This window comes from Eumetopias jubatus, unplaced genomic scaffold, assembly GCF_037043125.1.
Source record: "Eumetopias jubatus isolate StellerSeaLion01/CBP00866 unplaced genomic scaffold, mEumJub1_p1.0 scaffold_13, whole genome shotgun sequence".
NCBI lineage: Eukaryota > Metazoa > Chordata > Mammalia > Carnivora > Otariidae > Eumetopias > Eumetopias jubatus.
In genome coordinates this window covers 76,133,036-76,152,603 of record NW_028274819.1, presented here as the reverse complement: position 1 = coordinate 76,152,603, position 19,568 = coordinate 76,133,036, and the positions used below count along the sequence as shown (strand labels likewise).

The 19,568-nt window shown below is 41.4% G+C and overlaps 1 protein-coding gene across 1 annotated transcript; it reads right to left on the bottom strand.

The window, feature by feature from the left end:
* Positions 1 to 4,487: 4,487 nt before the first annotated feature.
* LOC114221556 (lysine-specific demethylase 4D-like) lies at positions 4,488 to 6,452 on the bottom strand. Its single transcript, XM_028119631.1, has one exon. It carries the CDS (start codon positions 6,447 to 6,449, stop codon positions 4,488 to 4,490), a length of 1,962 nt encoding a protein of 653 aa, XP_027975432.1. The 5' UTR covers positions 6,450 to 6,452.
* Between the last annotated feature and the right edge of the window lie 13,116 nt (positions 6,453 to 19,568).

Here is a 19,568-nt window from a genome sequence, read left to right as displayed (position 1 = left end):
GTCAGGCTCCCTGCTCAGCAGGGAGCCTGCCTGTCCCTCTGCCTCTGCCCCTCCCCCCCCAGCTCGTGCATGCTCTGGCGCCCACGCGTGCGCTCCCTCTCTCTCTCTCTCTCTCTCTCTCTCAAATAAATAATCTTTTAAAAAAACCTTTGAATTTTTTCTTCTTTTTGAATGCCTTAGAAGATATGGAAATATCTGCTTTGTAAAGTTCTCATCATTATGCTGTAAAAAATTATCTGGCACTAATGATTTTTGAAGAGGCAGATTTTTTGATATGTTTCTATATTTCCTACGTAGAAATTTATGTTTTTAGATTTTCTTTCTTTTTTGAAATCAGTTTCAATTAATTTTTCCTAGAAAATTATCCATATTATCCGATCTTTCTGATGATTTATTAGTTATTTTATATTTTTCTTACTCATCAATTAATGTTATAAATTCCTTCTTGCTACTTCCTTCGTTTTTTCTCTAACTTTATGAGAGTGATATTTAATCTAGGTATTTTTTTCTTTCAGTTCTTTGATAAAAGGGCACCTGGGTGGCTCAGTCGATTGAGCGTCCGCTTTCGGCTCGGGTCATGATGCCAGGGTCCTGGGATCGGGTCCTGCCTCGGACTCCCTGCTCCGTGGGGAGTCTGCTTCTCCCTCTCCCTCTGTCTCTGCCCCCTGCTCGTGCTTGCGTGCTCTCTCTTTCTCTCTCACTCTGTACTCTCTCTCTCTCAAATAAATAAAATCTTAAAAAAAACTCTATAAAAAATTTTTTATTGATAAAAATATTTAAGGCCGTAAATTTTCCTTAATACTATTTTAACTGAATCTCACATATTCCTATGTGTATTTCATTCATTTTTAACTAACAACACTCCAATAATGATTTTTGGGTCCCAGGCATCCATCTTAGCACTTTACAAGTATTAAGTCATAGAACCAACATACCAATCATATGAAGTGGGTGCTGTTAGCGTCCCTGTTTTACAGTTAAGGAAACTGAGTCATCACCGTTAAGTAATTTGCCAAGGTCACACTTTGTGGTAAGAGTGAAGCTAGGTTTCAAAATCAGTCAGTCTGACCCAAGAGGTCATATAATTAACCAATATTTATTCTGTTTCCTTGTTTCCTGGAAATATGGCTCAGATCAAGTCATTCAACTAAGAATTTTTAGCTTTCCAGGAAAAAGGACCTCTATATTTTCTGATTTAAAAAATTAATTTCTAGGTTTTTTGTTTTTGTTTTTTATTTTTTAGAGAGAGAGCTTGTGAGCGGGGGGGGGGCGGTGCAGAAGGAGAGGGAAAGAATTCTCAAGCAGACTCCCCACACCCAGCATGGAGCCCAGTGCAGCCCCATACCAGGACCCAAAGATCACCACCTGAGCCAAAATCTAGAGTCAGATGCCCAACCGACTGAGCCACCCAGGCACTCCTAATTTCTAGTGTTATTGTGTAATAATCACTAAGGGTTTTTTCTTACTTTGTTTTTGGAATGTGTTGATGCTTTTTTTCACCTTAATATATTGTCAATTTTTGTGATTGATCCATTGGCACTTGACAAAAACAATCATTCTCTATTACCAGGTACATAAGTTCTGCCTATTATTAATGCTGTTTAAGTTTTTGACATCCTTACATTTGTCCATTTTTTCTGTCTTGCACTAGGTAAGGTAAAGGGGATTCTGAACACCCAATTCCAATGTGGTGTTCCAGTTTCTCCACACCAGCACCACCACCAATGCTCAGAACACCAACAGGATGTCGGAGAACTCAACTCAATTCTGAAACTGTTAGGAGGCAATTGAAAAGTTAGGGAGTCAGAGCCTGGGTCCCCAACAAAAAAATACGGAGTCGGGACAGCTAAAATAAAACAGCACTGACATCCTCTTTTGCAGCTTAGACAGGACCACATGGATATTCTGCTTTGCAGCATTTGCAGAAATGACTTTTGTAAAACCTCCTAAAATAAGACAATTAACCACAAAAGCATTTGTCAATGTCATGGGCAAGGGGCAGTTAAGACATAAGCCCCCAGATGTCAGCAAAAAGGGGCCATCAGCACATGGACATTAACCCAATAAGTAGATAGATATGCGAACAAAGCCCTGATTGGCATGACTCAGCACACCCTGATTGCTTAAGAAAGTTCTGCAAAAGAGCTCATAAAACTCCCTAAACTTAGAAACTCCAGGGGCAACCCACTCAGGCTTCCCTCCTTCTCTGGGAACTTTGTACTCTTGCTCAATAAGCTTTGCTTTGCTGTCCACCACTCTTCATCTGGTCTATCTCTTCATTCTTTGAAGTGGTGCAACGGAGAACCCAGGCACTAAAATCCTGTAACAACAACAACAAAAAAACTATCTACCTGGAGATAACATCAGGTCCTACAAGTTAAAGGTCAAGACTGCTGCACCCCCTGCATTGCTCCCCCATCCAACCCCCCGCGCACTTGCCTGTACTTCTGACCAACTAGCTATAAACCAGAGGTTCCCTCTACCCCTTCCTTCGGCTTGATTAATTTGCTAGAATGGCTCACAAAATGCAGAGAACATTTTACTTACTAGGTCACCAGTGCTTTATAAAACGATATGACTCAGGAACAGTCGGATAGAAAAGATGCATAGGGCAAGGTATAAGAAAGGAGTGCAGAGCTTCCTTGCCCTCTCCCAGCACCCCAATGTATTCACCAACTCAGAAGCTCTCCAAACCAAGTCCTTTCGGACTTTTAGGGAGACTTCATTACCTAGGCCTGATTGGTTAAATCATTGGCCATCGAAGATTGATTCAAGCTCTAGCCTCTCATCCCTTCCCTGGAGGTCAAGCTAGTGGGATTAAAAGGTCCAACCCTCTCATGACAAGGTTGGTTTCTCTGGTTAGGCACATTTAGGTGACCTAGGGGCATTCCAAAAATCACATCACTAACATAACAAAAGACACCTTTATCATTCTTATTTCTTATAAGATTCCAAGGGTTTTAGGAGCTCTATGCCAGAAACGGGGATGAAGACCAAATGTCTATTTCTTATTATAAATCATAGTATCACAAAATTCTCCTATTTTGATGTGATTCTTTCAACTTGTTCTATGTTTTAAAATCTGCTTTTCATCTAAAAAGTAATTTATAGTTTGTCAAAGTTGCATGGATATTCGTGACGGCTGTATGTTCATGGTGAAATTTAGCCATTGGCATGATAAAAAGCCTTTCTGTGTACCCTTTAGTTTCAATTCTACTTTGTCTGATTTTTTTCTTTAAATTTTTTTATTGTTATGTTATCACCATACATTACCTCATTAGTTTTTGATGTAGTGTTCCATGATTCATTGTTTGTGTATAACACCCAGTGCTCCACACAGAACGTGCCCTCTTTAATACCCATCACCAGGCTAACCCATCTCTACTTTGTCTGATATTAAGACCCATGACTCCTGCTCTCTGCTTGTATTTTGTTTGGCATAGTTTTGTCTGTTCTTTTAACTATTCTGAATCACTCAGTTTCAGACTGTTAAAAACAGGCGTGGTAAAAATTTTAAGGGTTTATTTGAGCAGAAATCAATTCAAGTCATGCAGCATCCAATCTAGCAGATAGAAAGGAGCTCCAAAATGAATGACTTTCATAGGCAGAAGGGAACAGGAATGAGGAAGTTATACTACGCAAAAAATTGGGTTGGGTATTGCAGGGTTACTTAAAAGCTGGGCAGAGTCCAACAGGCAGATAACCTAACTGGTACTGGTCAGGCGATTCCCGATTAGCTGGTTTAAACCTCCATTTCTGAGAGAACTTAAACTCCAATTAAGTCTCTGTTTCGTGATATGGGGCTTAGCACAAGACCCTCCATTTTGGACCTGTTGTCTTGTTTTAAATATATTTTAAAATATATATTTTAAGGATTTTAACATTTCTTTGCTTTGCAGATACACACTATAGATAGCAACTTTAAGAAACATCAATAAAGTTAAAAGCATCCCTGAGGCAGAGTTGGCTGACAGACTCAATGAGGTCTTGTTGCAGCATGAGCAGTGGCCTGGGAGATGGGGTGTGTCGGAGCTGCAGAAGCGTGAGGAGCTCCCGGGGCTCAGTTGTGGCCGTAGCAATGCCTAGAGGAAGCCACGATCGGTGACTCAGAAGCCCAGATGCAATATGAGGACCAAGGGGCTCGGTCATATTCTCAGCAACATCCAATGTTACCCCAAATTACTGTAGGGGCAGATACCCTGGGGGTGACCTCAGAAACAACCAGCAACAGTGGCATCTAGGCCAAGGCAGAGACCACAGACCTTTCAATATTCAGGGGTGGGCTGAGATTCCCTGAAAGATGCTACAACATTCTGTGAGCAGCTGTTGGGAGCCACTCGCTGGGAGTCCTGGTTGTCCTAGCAGGAGAAAGTCTCTGGCATCTTTGGTAATGTGTCTTTTCTAGAAGACAAAGCACCTCTACTGGCACAGGTCCAGTCTGGAATTGTTGCTTATCTGGAAGCTTCTGTGCTTCCTGGGGTTGAGGGTCAGATACAGCCATATTGGGCAAAATCTTCAAAAGTCCACAGCTCGAAGGCTGAAGATCTTCCATCAGGGCTGAACACATACCAGGACTCAAAAAGGGCAGCAGTCTCTGGCTTCAATCCCAGAGGATCAAAGTCAGGGATGCAAGAGATGCTGGCAACTGGAGCTGGGGTCGGCTTCACAGAGGCATAAGTGTGGTCTATCATTACAACCTCAGAGAGGGTCAGAGGGGCCCCGCAGTCCCCATCAGCATGCCTGGGGAATCTTCTCTGAGTTCCATTTGCAGGAGCCAGAGGAACACCGTCAGAGAAGCTGACTGTAATACTGTCCAGGGATAGCAGGCACGGGCCAGGGTGCATCGGATTATCAGGATCTATTGGGGGCCCTAAGGGTTGAAGATCAGGATCACAACAGCACCCAGAAGCCTCAAAATAAACCTGGAATCCGGGGTTCGGTAGTGCGGGCTTGTCCATCCAGCCTCCATCCACAGGAAGGGGCTGAGCCTTGCAGTGCTGAGCTGCGTGCCCTGTTCCCACCGACAGGCGCCTCTTGGCCCGGGCCTGGATGCTAGGCCCCTGAGCACCCTGTTTCCGAGGACGACGACCAGGAGGACCACGCCTGCCGGTGGGCGGCTGGAGATCTGGGGCAGAGGGGTCGGGGGGCGGTGGCCGGGTGGGGCCAGACTCCCGGGAGGTGCGGGCGGGGACAGCCCCGGACTGGGCATCAGAGGAAGAGCTCTGCGCGGGCAAGGGGCGCGCGGAGGCCGGGCGCAGAGCGGTGCGGCGGCGGGTGCCCCGGCCAGCGGCCACAGGTCGCGGGGCGCGCGGGGCCCGGCGAGGGGGGAGGTGCCTCAGGCCCAGCGCGGCTCTCCCGGGGCCGCGCACCTCCCTCCAGGCGCGTAGCTCCCGACTGCCCTGCGCCGCGGGCTCCGTGTGGTCCACGGCAGCCCGGTCCTGCCCGCGCTTCCACAGCTCATAGCGCTCGGGCTGCAGGATGCGCACGAAGGCGTCCATGGAAAAGGTGACTCGGGCCTCCCCGCAGCTGCACTGGGAGGCCACCTTGCCATAATCGATCCAGCGCGGGGTGGCGAAGTTGATGGCTTCTGCGCAGTTGAAGCCATGGTTGAAGCCAGAGTGGTAGCCATAGGGAAACGTCACCATGAACTCGCTAGCCTCCTGCGTGATCCGACTGAAGGGGATCCCGTTGTCCTTGAGGACGGTGGGCGAGATGAGAGCCACCTTGTGCCGCAGGAAGGCCTCGCAGGCGCGGGCGCTGCCCGGGAAGAGCTCCGTGGCCAGGCGTTCCAGGCGCTGGCCGTGCTCTGGGGGCACCGCGTACCAAGTTTTGGGCTCCCCGAAGTGCAGGTAGTTGATGCTGTAAAGGTCCATGTCCTCCGTGTGCCAGGCGAAGGTGGTCTTCCACATGCCAAAGTACAGGTAGGGGGTGTTGACGCCCTCGATGACCACGCCGCACTCCTGCTCCAGCAGGTCCTGAATGGTTCCCAGGTGTCCGAGGTTCCACTCTTCCGTGTTTTCGTCAAACAAGGAGCCGCTGATGTCAGCGCCATAGATTGGAGAATCGTAGAGACGGGTTTTCCAGTATTTTCGCTCCAAGTCCTCAAAATCCGAGTGTGGTGGAGTCCGATACTTTCTGCTGTTTGCCAAATGGCAATACTCCCCCACTGTCATGGCTTTCTTCTTTTTATGGTATTGAGTAAACACACCTGCCTGGCCGGAGACCACCTGCTGGAGGGGAGTGGCTATTAAGATGTCACTGATATCATCGTAGGCCTGTCTGGCTTTCCATTCCTTGGGTGGAATCACCTTGGCAAGGCCTGCTCGGTGTGCGCCTTGGGATTCCATGTAAGCAATATATTTGTTGAAATCCTTGAATTCTTCCGTGGTTGGGTGGAAGGTCAGGACTGTATAACTTGGGTTCTGGGGACCATAGTGCTTAGACTTCATGGCTGCAATATAATAAGCAGTCAACTCTGGGTTTTAGATACCTGAGTCGGTAGGGGATTAATAGCTTCTCTATTCTTTCTTTGAGAAAAATGCTGTGGTATATCTGTGAGGCAGGAATTCAGACATGAACTTTTAAACAAATGAAAAGATATTTCTTCCAGGCTAGCCAGTTCACCAGGGGGACGCCACTCTGGTCGGCATTTTGTGCCCAAAGGAAAGAGAGTATTACTCAGTGGGGCAGGCACTCTGCGTCAAGTCCTAACTCAGCCTGCAGTTCAGTGAGATTCCTCAGTTGGAGTTGTGTCTCTGAGGCCTCTCCTGATTCACCGGTAGCTCCTCACCCCACTGTACAGCAGAAAGTCTCTTCAAGAAAGTTTAAAGGCTAAATCTAAAGAAAAGAATACAGAATCTTTGAAAATTAATAGATGACAAAAAGAACACTAATATAGCAACAAGTTAAAGAAAATTGGTATAACAATGTTAAGTTCAAAATTGGAAAAGCAATGCAAAAATTGCATTGTTGGTAGGAATGTATATTGGTGTAGCCCCTATGGAAAACAGTATGGAGGTTCCTCAAAAAATTAAATAGAACTAACATATGGATCTAGCAATTCCACTTCCCACTATATGCCCAAAGGAAATGAAAACAGAGTATCAAAGAGATATCTGTACCCCCTTGTTTATGGCAACATTATTCACAATAGCCAAGATATGAAAGCAACCCAAGTGTCCATCAATAGATGAATGGATAAAGAAGTGGTGTATATATATATAGTGGAATATTATTTAGCCATAAAAGGGAATGAGATCTTGCCATTTGCAACAACATTAATGGACCTAAAGAGTATAATGGTAAGCAAAATAAGTCAGACAAAGACAAAGACCATATAATTTCACTCATATGTGGAATTTAAGAAACAAAACAAAAGAACAAAAAAGAAGCAAAGACAAAAACAGACTCTTAAATACAGAGAACAAACTGGTGGTTATCAGAGGTGAGGTGGGTGGGGGATGAGTGAAATTGGTGAAGGGGATTAAGAGTACACTCGTCTTGATGAGCGCTGAGTAATGCAGAGAACTGTTGAATCACTATACTGTACACCTGAAACCAATATAACACTGAATGTTAACTAAACTTCAATAAAAAAATAATTCTCAACTTCTCTATTAAAAAGAAATATGTGGTGTATATATATATACAAGGGAATACCATTTACTCATGAGAAAGATGGAGATCCTACCATTTGGGACAACACAGACCTTGAGAGCATTATGTTAAGTGAGATAAGCCAGATAGAGAAAGACAAATACTGCATAGTATCACTTATATATGGAATCTTAAAAAATTTTTTTGAAAAAGTTGAAACTTACAGAAACAGAGGGGGAAAAGTGGTTGGGAGGGGCTGGGGGCTGGGGGCAATAGGCAGAGGTTGGTAAAAGGCTACAAAATTTCAGCTATAAGATGAATAAGTTCTGAGGATCTAATGTAAAACATAGTGACTATCCTTGATAAAAATGTGCTGTATAATGAAACTCGAGAGTAGAACTTAAATGAAAAGTGAAAAGACAGGGGCACCTGGGTGGTGCAGTCGATTAAGTGTCAGACTCTTGTTTCAGCTCACATCATGATCTCAGGGTCATGAGATCGAGCCCTACCTCCAGCTCCCCACTCAGCATCTGGCTTCCCATTCAGCGGGGAGTCTGACTGAGATTCTCTCTCTCTCTCCCTTACTGCCCCTCCCCACCCCACACTCTCACTCTCTTGAGAGTGAGAAAAATAAAGAAATAATAATCTTTATTTAGAAATAAATCTATATCTATATCTATAAAGAAATAAAATCTTTAAAAAAAATGAAAAGACATAAGCATGAAAAGCGCAAATAGACCACATTCTGATAAAATAGGCGATATCGCTGAAAATCTATCAGAAAATTTTTTTAAAAAATTATAATTGAATATTGTAACTAACTTAGTGCTACTAATTTTAAAAACTAAAAAAGAAAATTTTCTCAAAGTACAACTATTCCAGAGTGGTCCAAGGAAAAAGTAGAATGTTTATATATACTAATAAACCTAATAGAAATATAACAACTGTAAGTATGACCCATAAAAACCTAAAACATCATCTTATAAGTTGTTTCTAACTTTTACTTCATACAAACTTTTCTAGGGTATGATATTCAGTTTCTTTTCTTTTTTTTTTTTTTAAGATTTTTTTCACTTATTTATTTTGACACAGAGAGAGAAAGCCCAAGCAGGGGAAGTGGCAGGTAGAGGGAGAGAGACAGGGAGACTGAGCAGGGAGCCCGACGTGAGGCTTGATCCCAGGACCCCAGGATCATGACCCAAGCCAAAGCCAGACACTTAACTGACTGAGCCACCCAGGGACCCCTCAGTTTGTTTTCTGAGGCTACAAGCATAACCTTGAAGCTAAACCCAGAAGGGCCAACACTGGATACACACTTTATAGGGTCAATGATATCTAGGGGAAAAGTTTCAAAAACCTTAAATAAAATTTTATCAAATTTTTACCACAACAGGGCATTAAAAGAATAACACATCATGATAAATTACTGCAAGGATGCTTTAAAAACTAGCAGTGTTGGGGCACCTGGGTGGCTCAGTCAGTTAAGCAATAGACTCTTGATTTTGGCTCAGGTCATGGTCTCAGGGTCCCGGGATCAAGCCCTGCATCAGCTCCACACTCAGCTGCAGAGTCTGCTTATCCCTCTCCCTCCCCCAGTTGTGCTCTCTCTCTCTCAAATAAATACATAAGATCTTTTAAAAAGTTAAAAAAAAATTCTAGCGGTGTTACTGAATACCATAACAAATGAAATGGAAAAGGCATCATCTTATGTCATGCAGAAAAATATTTGAAATAACTCAACGTCTATTTCATTATTTGAATACATGTTTTCAAAAAAAGAGGAAAGAAGTCCCATAATAGAAAAAAGTGCTATGTGAACTACAAGCAGGCAAAACATACAGAACATAAATGTACACATGAACTGTGCACTTAATGTATACACTCATTATCCTTAATGGGTAAACACTTGAGGCAATCTAATTAAAACCTAATCATGTCACATCAAAAGATAAATTTTTAGAAATAATAGGGTTCAACAAACTTTCTGGACACAGATTAGCATCCAGAAATCTAGAGTATTCTGCACACCAGTTAATAATCAATTGGACAGTAGTCTCCCCTTGTCCTCAGGGGATGCATTCCAAGACCTCCACAAGATGCCTGATACCAAGGATAGTATCGAACACTATATGTACCATTTTTTTCCTACACATATGTATCTATGCTAAAGTTTAATGTATAAATTAGGCACAGTGAGAGATTAACAACAGCAATCATAAAATGGAACAATTATAACAGTACACGGAAATAAAAGTTATGTGAATGTTATCTCTTCCTCTCTTCCAAGGGATCTTATTGTTTGTACTCATCTTTCTAACGGATGTGAGCTGATAAAATGCCTACGTGACGAGTGAAGTGAGGTGAGTGATGAGGCACTGGGAGGTAGCATTGGGCTACTATTGACTTTCTGAGCAAACGTTAGAAGGAGGACCCTCTGCTTCTGGAACTTGGTTGACCATAAGTCATTGAAGCAGAGGAAAGCAGCACTGTGGATTGGGGGACTACGATAATGTGGGATAACAAAAAGGCTTCAATCCCTTTTAGCAACAGAAATACAAGATCCCAATGAAGAAATCTAAAAATGATAGGCACGTAACAGTTGTACTTTCAATGCAGAAATAAAGAATTTTACCAAGAAAAAGTTGCTCTCTGATATATGTCATTGTTCATGTTTTATGCTTTAAAGGAAAAAACCAAAACAAATGCTTGCTTTCTATGACTTTAAGATCTTGATTCCAAGTGATCATACATTAGGACTAAGAAAATGGTCCCCCTTAACGTTTCAGCCTCTAAATGAAACATGCTTTGCTTAAGCTCCAGCTATATTGTCCCACCCTAATTCTAATTCAATCGGCGCCATCCAAATCCTGCTACCCCCATATCCAATCAAGCTCTCTAATTTAGTCCCACGTATTTTCCAGTTTCCTGACTTTTTCTTTAAGATTTTATTTATTTATTTGAGAGAGAGATAGACGGAGAAAGCACAGAGAGAGAGAGTGAGGGAGAAGCAGAATCCCCACTGAGCAGGGAGCCAGACATGGGGCTCGATCCAGGACCCTAAAATCGGCGCCAGGCCAAGGCAGACGCTTAACCGCCTGAGCCACCCAGGCGCCCCTCCAGTTTCCTTTCAATCCTTTGCCGGTTCTAGAAAACCATCTTAATTGTGTTGGATACCAGCCTGTTAAATGCAGTGCTTTTTCCTGAAAATCTGTGATTTTTACCAAGAAGATATTAGGAAAAGAAATTAACTCCACAAGTCTGAAAACAAGTTTAAAACCTGAGTGGCTCAGTTGGTTGGGTGGCTGCCTGCAGCTCGGGTCATGACCCCGGACTCCCGGGATCGAGTCCCGCAGCGGGCTCCCTGCTCAGCGAGGAGCCTGCTTCTCCCTCTGACCCTTCCCTCTCTTATGTACTCTCTCTCTCTCTCATTCTCGCTCTCTCAAATAAATAAGTATTTAAAGAAAAAAGAAAACTTCTAACTCAAGGAAACGATAATCCCAATGCATATTTCTCGATTGTAAATATATATATACATATACATATGTATATATATATAAAACTACAGTTACTTTCTTAAACTTGTAACAGAAAAATAACTCTTTTGCTCACAAGCACAAATAACAGAAAGTGACCTACCTTCCATCAACGAAATCCTGATTCCAGGTGAAGGTACTCCAGGACCCAGAGAGGCAGTGTGCTCCTGCTAGCTAGCCTCCAAGTGTAGCGGCAGGTCCTCATGATTCTGGTTCTATATCTGGGCAGTAGCCTCTTTTGATTTAATCAGTGTCCATCTAATGTAATCATGGGTCTAGGGTCTTGGGTAGTTATCCTACTTCCTCGAAGCTCTTTTGCTCTTTAAAACCAATCTTTAAACCAAGCAAACTAAGAGGTTGAAAATAAAGGAGTGGGAGAGTCACACCAGGCAAATATTAAACAAAAGATAGTAATTAACATCAAAAGCATTTATAAGATAAAAGAAAGACATTTTATAGTTATCAAAGAGAAAAACTCACTAGGAAAATATCACAGCGATACACTTTATGTACCTAACCACATAGCAGCACAAGACATAGAACACAAAGATGGAGAATTATATGGAAGATGCTTTTCAATACATGTAAAACATTTGTAAAAATTTACTGATATAAGACCACAAAATAAATAGCAATGAAAATTCCGTAGACAACACGTTGAGCACAGTCTTGACCACAATGAAATAAAATTGCAAGTCAACAATAAAAATCTACACACAACTATATTTATTTGAAAATTGATATCCACCTAATACCTACAATAATATCCACATAAAAATCTATTGATTTTTATGTTCGACTCAATCAATTAGTAAAAAACAAAACAGTATTATGCAAAAGAAAAGGAAAAAATCAAAATAATGGTAGTATGATAAATAAGCAGGAGAGAGAAATGAACATATACAAAAATAGAGGCCACTGGGGCGCCTGGGTGGCTCAGTCATTAAGCATCTGCCTTCAGCTCAGGTCATGATCCCAGGGTCTGGGATCGAGTCCTGCATTAGGCTCCCTGCTCAGCAGGGAGTCTGCTTCTCCTCTCCCTCTGCCTGCTGCTCCCCCTGCTTGTGCTCTCTCTCTCTCTGTCTAATAAATAAATAAATCTTTATAAAAAATAGACATGATTAATAAATCAGAAAACTGATACTTGTAAAGAAAAATAAAATAAAGAACTGGTGAAACCGATGAAGGAAAAGAATTTTCTAGGACTGGGGCAGGAAATAGACCACAAGAGCCTGGAGCTTCTTACAATGCTTGAAATTAAGGATGTACTGAAGGAACAAACACATTGATGGGGGCACCACAAAGGAGCACAGGAACCACAAGAAAGAGTTCCTAATGGCCAGAACTCAAAAAATTTGGGCAACAAAATAAAGTACTATTGAATTATAACTCAAATTATGAGATGAATACCCATGAGTTCACACCGATATAAATGATTAAGTAACAAATTGAGAAGAGACAAACAAATCTGTCCTGCAGAAGTTTCCAGATAAATTACATATACTCCACCCTAAAGGAGGCGAGCATGACACCCTGCTACCTGAGTGTGCAGTGTGTATACTGAGTGCCTTCAGGGGTACAGGGTGGTGAATGGGGGTGGGGGGAGTACTTTGACAACGGAGTGCCCTGACAAACACTATTTCAGCCAAGTCAACATCGAGAGTCATCAATTATGTTGATAGTATTCACCCTTGATAAGATGTGATTAAAAATGGCACTGGACCTCTGTAATCTTCCTCCAAAGAACACATAAACCAAGGGTAATCATAAGAAAAACAAATTCCGATAGAGGGCATTCTACCATAGAGTCGACCAGTACTCCCCCAAATTGTCAAGTTTCTATATAAACATTTTTGTGAGAAACAAGGAAAGTCTGAGAATCTGTTACAGACGAGGGAAACCTAAGGAGACATTTAAAAACTAAATGTAATGTGGTAGTTTGGATGGCATCTTGGAACAGAAAAAGAACATTGGGTAAAACCTGAGGAAATCCGAATAAACTATGGTTATAGTAAATAATAACATTGATATTCATTCATTAATTGTAACAAATGCACCATGGGAATTAAGATGTTAGTTAGGGGAAGAGAGGTCATGATCTCGGGGTTCTGGGATGGAGCCCCACATTGTGCTCCTTGCTCAGTGGGGAATCTGCTTCTCTCTCTCCCTCTGCCCCTGCCCCCTGCTCATGCTCTCTCTCTCACTCTCAGATAAATAAATAAAAATCTTAAAATAAATAAATACTTCTGAAACAAATAATACATTATATATTTTACAAAAAAGAAGAAGAAGAGAGCAGGAAGGGAAAAATGAAGAGGGGGAAATCGGAGGGGGAAACAAACCATGAGAGACTATGGACTCTGAGAAACAAACTGAGGGTTCTAGAGGGGAGGGGGGTGTGGGGTTGGGTTAGCCTGGTGATGGGTATTAAAGAGGGCACGTATTGAATGGAGTACTGGGTGTTATATGCAAACAATGAATCATGGAACACTACATCAAAAACTAATAATGTAATGTATGGTGATTAACATAACATAATGAAATAAAAAAATAAAAATAAATAAATAAAACTGTTCTAAAAAAGTATTACTAAATATAAAAAATAAATAATAAACAAGAAGCTATCCATAAATGATATTAGAATGAAAAATATTAGAAATATAACCTAGATCTTTTAAAGTCTACAAAACAATATAAATCAAATGATTTTATGAATCACTGCATGACTTAATTTTTTTAGAGCAGAAAGCAGTTTTTTTAATATTTTAAAATTATGAAATACAGAGTGCTTACAGAAATTTATAAAGCATATATGTACTATTTAACGAACAATTATAAACAAAAATGGAACTACCACCCAGGTCAAGAGAAGAGAACATCACCCGGCAGCCAGGAACTTGCCTTGCACTTCTCCTCTGGGATTACAGCCCACACTGCCTTCTAGACTAATCCGACCCTAACGACAGGCCTATTGATTTTGGGAAGCAGTATAAAATTAAAATTGTGCCCATTTTTGAAAACTTTATGTAAACATATCAAAAGAATCCTACTTTATGTACCTTCACGTATTCTTCCGTGTATTTTTTTTTTTTGGTCATTTTAATGTTGCTGCATGTAGGTGGACTCTGTACTGTTTCAGGGCTGTCCAGTATTCACCATATACACATTTATGCAGTGATGGGCCTGTAGGTTGCCTCTGCTTCTGGTCCCTTACAAACAGGGTTGCTCTGAATTCTCCAACACATCCATTGGAGCACACACGCGTTCATACCTAAAAATGGATTTCTTGGTCATAGAATGTGAATTCCCCCTTTATCTTGCCAAATTGTTTTTTTGGTCATTTTTGCCAATGTACACACTCACTAGCTGCATATGAGGGTCCTGGTTGTTCTTCACTCTTGCAAACCTTTGATGATTTATCAACCTTTTTAGTTTTAGCCAATCAGAGGGATGGTGTAGGAGTATCCCATTATGAGTTGCATTTCCCTGACTACTACGGAGGGTGAGCGATTTTTTCATATGCTTCTTGGCCACTAGGATTTGCTCCCTCATTAAGTGCTTAATCAAGTATTTTGTCCATTTTTCTGCTGGGCTGTCTGTCTTTCCTTGTAGCAGTTCTTTATATATTCTAGATATTAGCTCTTTCTTGGATATGAGCAATACAATATCTGTTTCCTCTCCTAGATTTGCCTTTTTCATATATATATATATTTTTTTCTTTTGAGAGAGAGAGAGAGAGAGAGCTGGGGAAGGGGCAGAACGGAAACCCATCTCACAACCCTGAGATCATGACCTGAGGCAAAATCAAGAGTCAGTTGCTTAACCAACTGGGCCACTCAGACATCCCTCTTTTCCATATCTTTTGATGAACAGAAGTCCCTCTTTACCTCTAATAGTACATATATTATTAAAAGTAGCTCACACATATGGTGACTCTCAAATGCCAGACACTGTTCAAAATAGTCTGCATAGAATAATTCACTGAATCTTCACAATGACCAGATCAGGGAGATTCTCCAAGTAATCCTCAGGTTTCTCAGGTGAGGAAATTGAGTCAAGGTGACATTAAGCAACTTGAGTCAAGGTGACATTAAGTGGTGGAGTCGGAAATTCAAACAAGAATCTCCAAGATTAATCCTTAAAAGGAGGACAAAGAAGGGTGACTTCTCCCTTATCAGACTGTGACAATTGAATTGCAATGAACAAATACATCTATGTACAAGACAGAGAGGCCAGACACAGATACTGTACAAGTGGGAATCTAAATATAATGAAGTTGGTGCACCAAACTGGTTGGGGGAAATGTACTATTTTTGAGAGAGAGAAAAAAAAATAGAACTCTACCTCATACCACTTACATCAATTTGAGGTGGATTGCAGACTGAAGATTCAAAACAGAGCTTTAACAGAGAAAATAGTGAAGAATGTCTTTTTGAACTCAGGGTGAAAAAAATGTCTTAAAGAACCAAAAGCGCCATGATAGAAGTATCTGGTATATTTAACTAATTCCAATGTCGTGACTCTGATGGTTAATTTTATGTGTTGACTTGATTGGGCTAAGAGATGCTCAGGTAGCTGGTGAAGAAATTATTCTGGGTGTGTCTGTATGTCTCTCTCAGGAAGAGATTAGCATTTGCATCAGTAAACTAAGTAAAGATCACCTTCACCAATACGGGTGGGCTGATCCAAGCCATCAAGAACCGGAATAGAACAAAAGAGCAGAGAAAACTTAAATTCAGTCTCTCTGCTTGAGCTGACACATCATCTTTGCCTGACCTGTGACATCAGACATGGTCCTTCTGGCTCCCAGGCTTTTGGACTGTGAAAATTAGTAATGAGAAACCTCACTAAAATGGAGTTGGGACGTTTTGGCAGGGGGGAGCTCTCACGCCCTACCACTCATGTCAATTACAGACCCAACAGAAAATACAGACTTGACATTATAGTCCATCTTGCAGGTGGGTACTACTGCATTCTAGCTGGAAGAAGAGACACTTTCCTCATCTCAGGCAAAAGTTCAGTCAATGAAAAGCCACCACACTTGAAACTTCCAGTTTATTCCAGTGAACTTTTAGTTTATAACAGCTTTCCCAACTTACCCTTTCTCCTTAAAAAAGCATGTCTCTTCATTGTTCCCCGGACTTGCCTGTGGTTTTGCCCCAGCTTGTTTGTCCCGGACTGCTGTGCTCTTTTACTTCCAAATAAACCCATTTTTTGCTCTAAAATAACTGGTTTTTATTTTTAAGGTTGAAAAGACCCAGATTCAGGCTTAAACCATTAGCTCCCAGATTCTCAGGACATTGGACTCCTGCTGAATCACACCACCATATTTCTGCTTCTATAACTTGCAGAACATCAATCTAGCAGATCATGGGATTTCTTGGCCTCTGTAACAACACGAATCAAATCCTATAACAATAAAAACTCCTCATATGTGTATTTATGTGTTTCTCTTCAGAACCTTAACTCAATGACATAAAAAAATTAAAAAGAAATTACAGTCTAGAAGTTTTTCACCATACAAAAAAGACAATGAATTAGTACCCTGAATGTACAAAACTTCTACAGATCAATAAAAATAAAAGTCAACTCCCCAAACTACATAGGCAATAATACACACACACACACACAAATCCAAATGGCCAATAAATATGAAAAGATGTGCAGGATTACTAGCATTGAGGCAAATACAATGAGATACTAGTTTTTACTCATTTATATTAGGAATAATAAAAGCATGTGATAATTTTTTAAATGGGCCAAGATATGGGGAAACCAGAACTCTCCCACACTGCCAGTGGAGATATAAATTGGGAGGCCAATCTGACTGTTCTAAGAAAGCTGAAAACGAACATAAATACAACCCAGTAATTCTATTTCTTTGTACAAAGCTATGCAGTAAAGCATTGTTTTAATTAACAAATATTTGGAAATAATCTTGTTGTCCATCAACAGGGGAATGAATAAAATAAAAATTTATGCCAGATCTAATTTACTTTGTTGGCCTGACTAAGATCTACATATAGCAATGTCTTTAGAGCTCGTAAATGTCATATTGACTTTTTAAAAAGGTAACGGGATAAACTGATAAAACCACATGTGCCATGTTACCATTAGCTGAATATGCTTTTGTCCATAAACTTGAATATACATTGAACTCCTTGTTATTTCTCAGCAGTGAAGAGAGGCCTAGGAGAGATCATGGTGTGAGAACAAAAGTGGTATTATCCTGGCCTTTATACAATTACTATGATGAATATCCCTGGTTTTTCCAAGATTGAGTATAGGAAAAACTTATTGGACATGGAGAAACAGCTGGAGAGGGGTGTCTTTTATTGAGAAGAGTGGTCCAAACTGAGTGTCCAAATTGAGTGTGTTGACAAAAAATAAAATAGAATTTTGAATAAAATTGCTTGAAGAAGCCCCTTCAACACCACCCAGCTCTCAGTCCTTTCAGGAATGCTAGTTTAGAAAACAGTGTCCTGATGCAGCTAAGTTATATTCTTAACATTCCTCGTCCTTATTGAGCCAGAGAAATAAAAATATATGAAAATAACTGAGTGAAAACATAGGAGTGCAATGGGAACAATATATTCTGAAAATCATTTTTGTTTCTTCCCCTTCTAACTGTCCCCACCCTTTTTAATGCTAGGTTTCCCAGAGCATCTATCTGCCAGGGAAGGGATTGTGATATTCCTGAAATATTATGAGAATTTCAATTTCTAAAATTAAAAGTAGGAATATGAGCCAGGTACTGACCTTGGACTTTTTAGAATTCTTTTATTTCTCTGCACTGCTGTACCCATGATTGATCTATGCCGAAAGACAAAAAGCCCTCAAGATCTGAGTTGCTTCTCCCATAGAAGTTTATTCCTTGCTCGTGTAAGATCTGCTTCGGGTCCAGTTGCACTCTCGGGCTACTCCCTTCCCAAGGGTTCTGGTCAACCTCCATCCTGGGCTTCTACTCTCTGAATACCTGCCTTCAACTCCTTTCCACCCAAGCATCTCCCTCCCATCTTCCACCATGCTGGGGCTCCCCGAGTTCAGCCTCTCAGCCTCAGTTTTCTGCAGAGTACACTTCCATCTCCTGTGACATTCAGAAAGACTAAGTTGCCTCGCTGCCTGGCGTAGAAATGAGACATGGCCTCTTGCTGCTCTTCGATCCAAACTTCAAACCAACACTACCTTGTCATAACTCTGGCCTTCAGGTTTATGTGGGGCTTCGAATTCCAGAGCTCTACTGAAATTCTGTGGGGGAGAGCTGGAGGGAGGGGAGCGGTGGTTTGCTTCTCTGAAATGTTTCATTCTGTGGCCAAGCCATTATTTTCGACTTCCAAGATTTATCCTCAGTTTTTCCGCTTCTGTGTATTTTCAATACTGACACCGAAATGACCACATCTCACTGCTATTACTTAGACCTTCTACTTCTCCTGCCCCCACATTGTCACAGAACAACTAAGCTGATTGTTTAAATATGTAAAGCACAGCATGTCAAGGGCTGTTTCAAACTTCCAATGCCTTCTCATTTCAAGTTGAAAAAACCTCAAATACTGGACATGAACCACAAGGGCCTGCATACCCTGAACCCTGCCTCTCTCCTTCTTCCTCTCTATGCCCCAGACACAAAGAGCTTTCTTTCTCTTCCTGAGAAAACATAAGTTCCATGTTAGGTCAATTACACTGATGGCTTCCTCTAAGTGGAAATCAGCTCCAGCTTTCCATTGAGTCAGTTGGGTCTTGGAAAAGGTCTACTGCTTAATGCAACTTCCCCTGACTACTGGAACGCAGGCCAGCCCTGCCCATTCTGCTCTAGCATCCCATCCCCTTCAGTTTCTTCTGAGTACCAGGTGAAATTATCTTGTTCATTCACTTGTGTGCATGCTTACTGGGATGAATCAATGAATTCGCTATGTGAAATATGCATACAGCATTGAAAAGGCAGTGCAGACTTAGGGGGAAGATATTCGGGTGATGGCACGTTAGTCCTCGGCATGCTTGCCTCCCAGAAACTCGGGTGCTCCCTACCCAGCAAAGCACCAGGTGATTCATACAAATCAACTTTAAGGTAGGGCTGCAAACCAAATCCCCTGCACCCACCCAATCAGCTAGCGCCCAAGAACCATCCACCAAACTCAGTCATCAACATCACACAATGCAGCCAGCCAATAAAAATCAGTCTTGCTTAAAATGTTTTAATATAATTATCAAGAAAAGTACAGAAGAGAATAACCTCCACCCCTCAATTGGTTGAACGGACAATATTTATTAGAAACAAAGTCAGATTTGAACATTTTGGTTATCTTTAATATGTTTGTGAACAAATACTGGTGATAACACATATTGAATATATCAAAGACTCAGAAAGGTGATAAATTATTTTCCGAACCTCTACTGACACATTTGGTCAAAAGAGCCTAGTTTTTCAAGGATAGGGGTAAG

What these genes read in the sequence shown, in the direction of transcription:
- LOC114221556 (XM_028119631.1), bottom strand. Translation starts at nt 6,449, where the DNA reads ATGAAGTCTAAGCACTATGGTCCCCAGAACCCAAGTTATACAGTCCTG.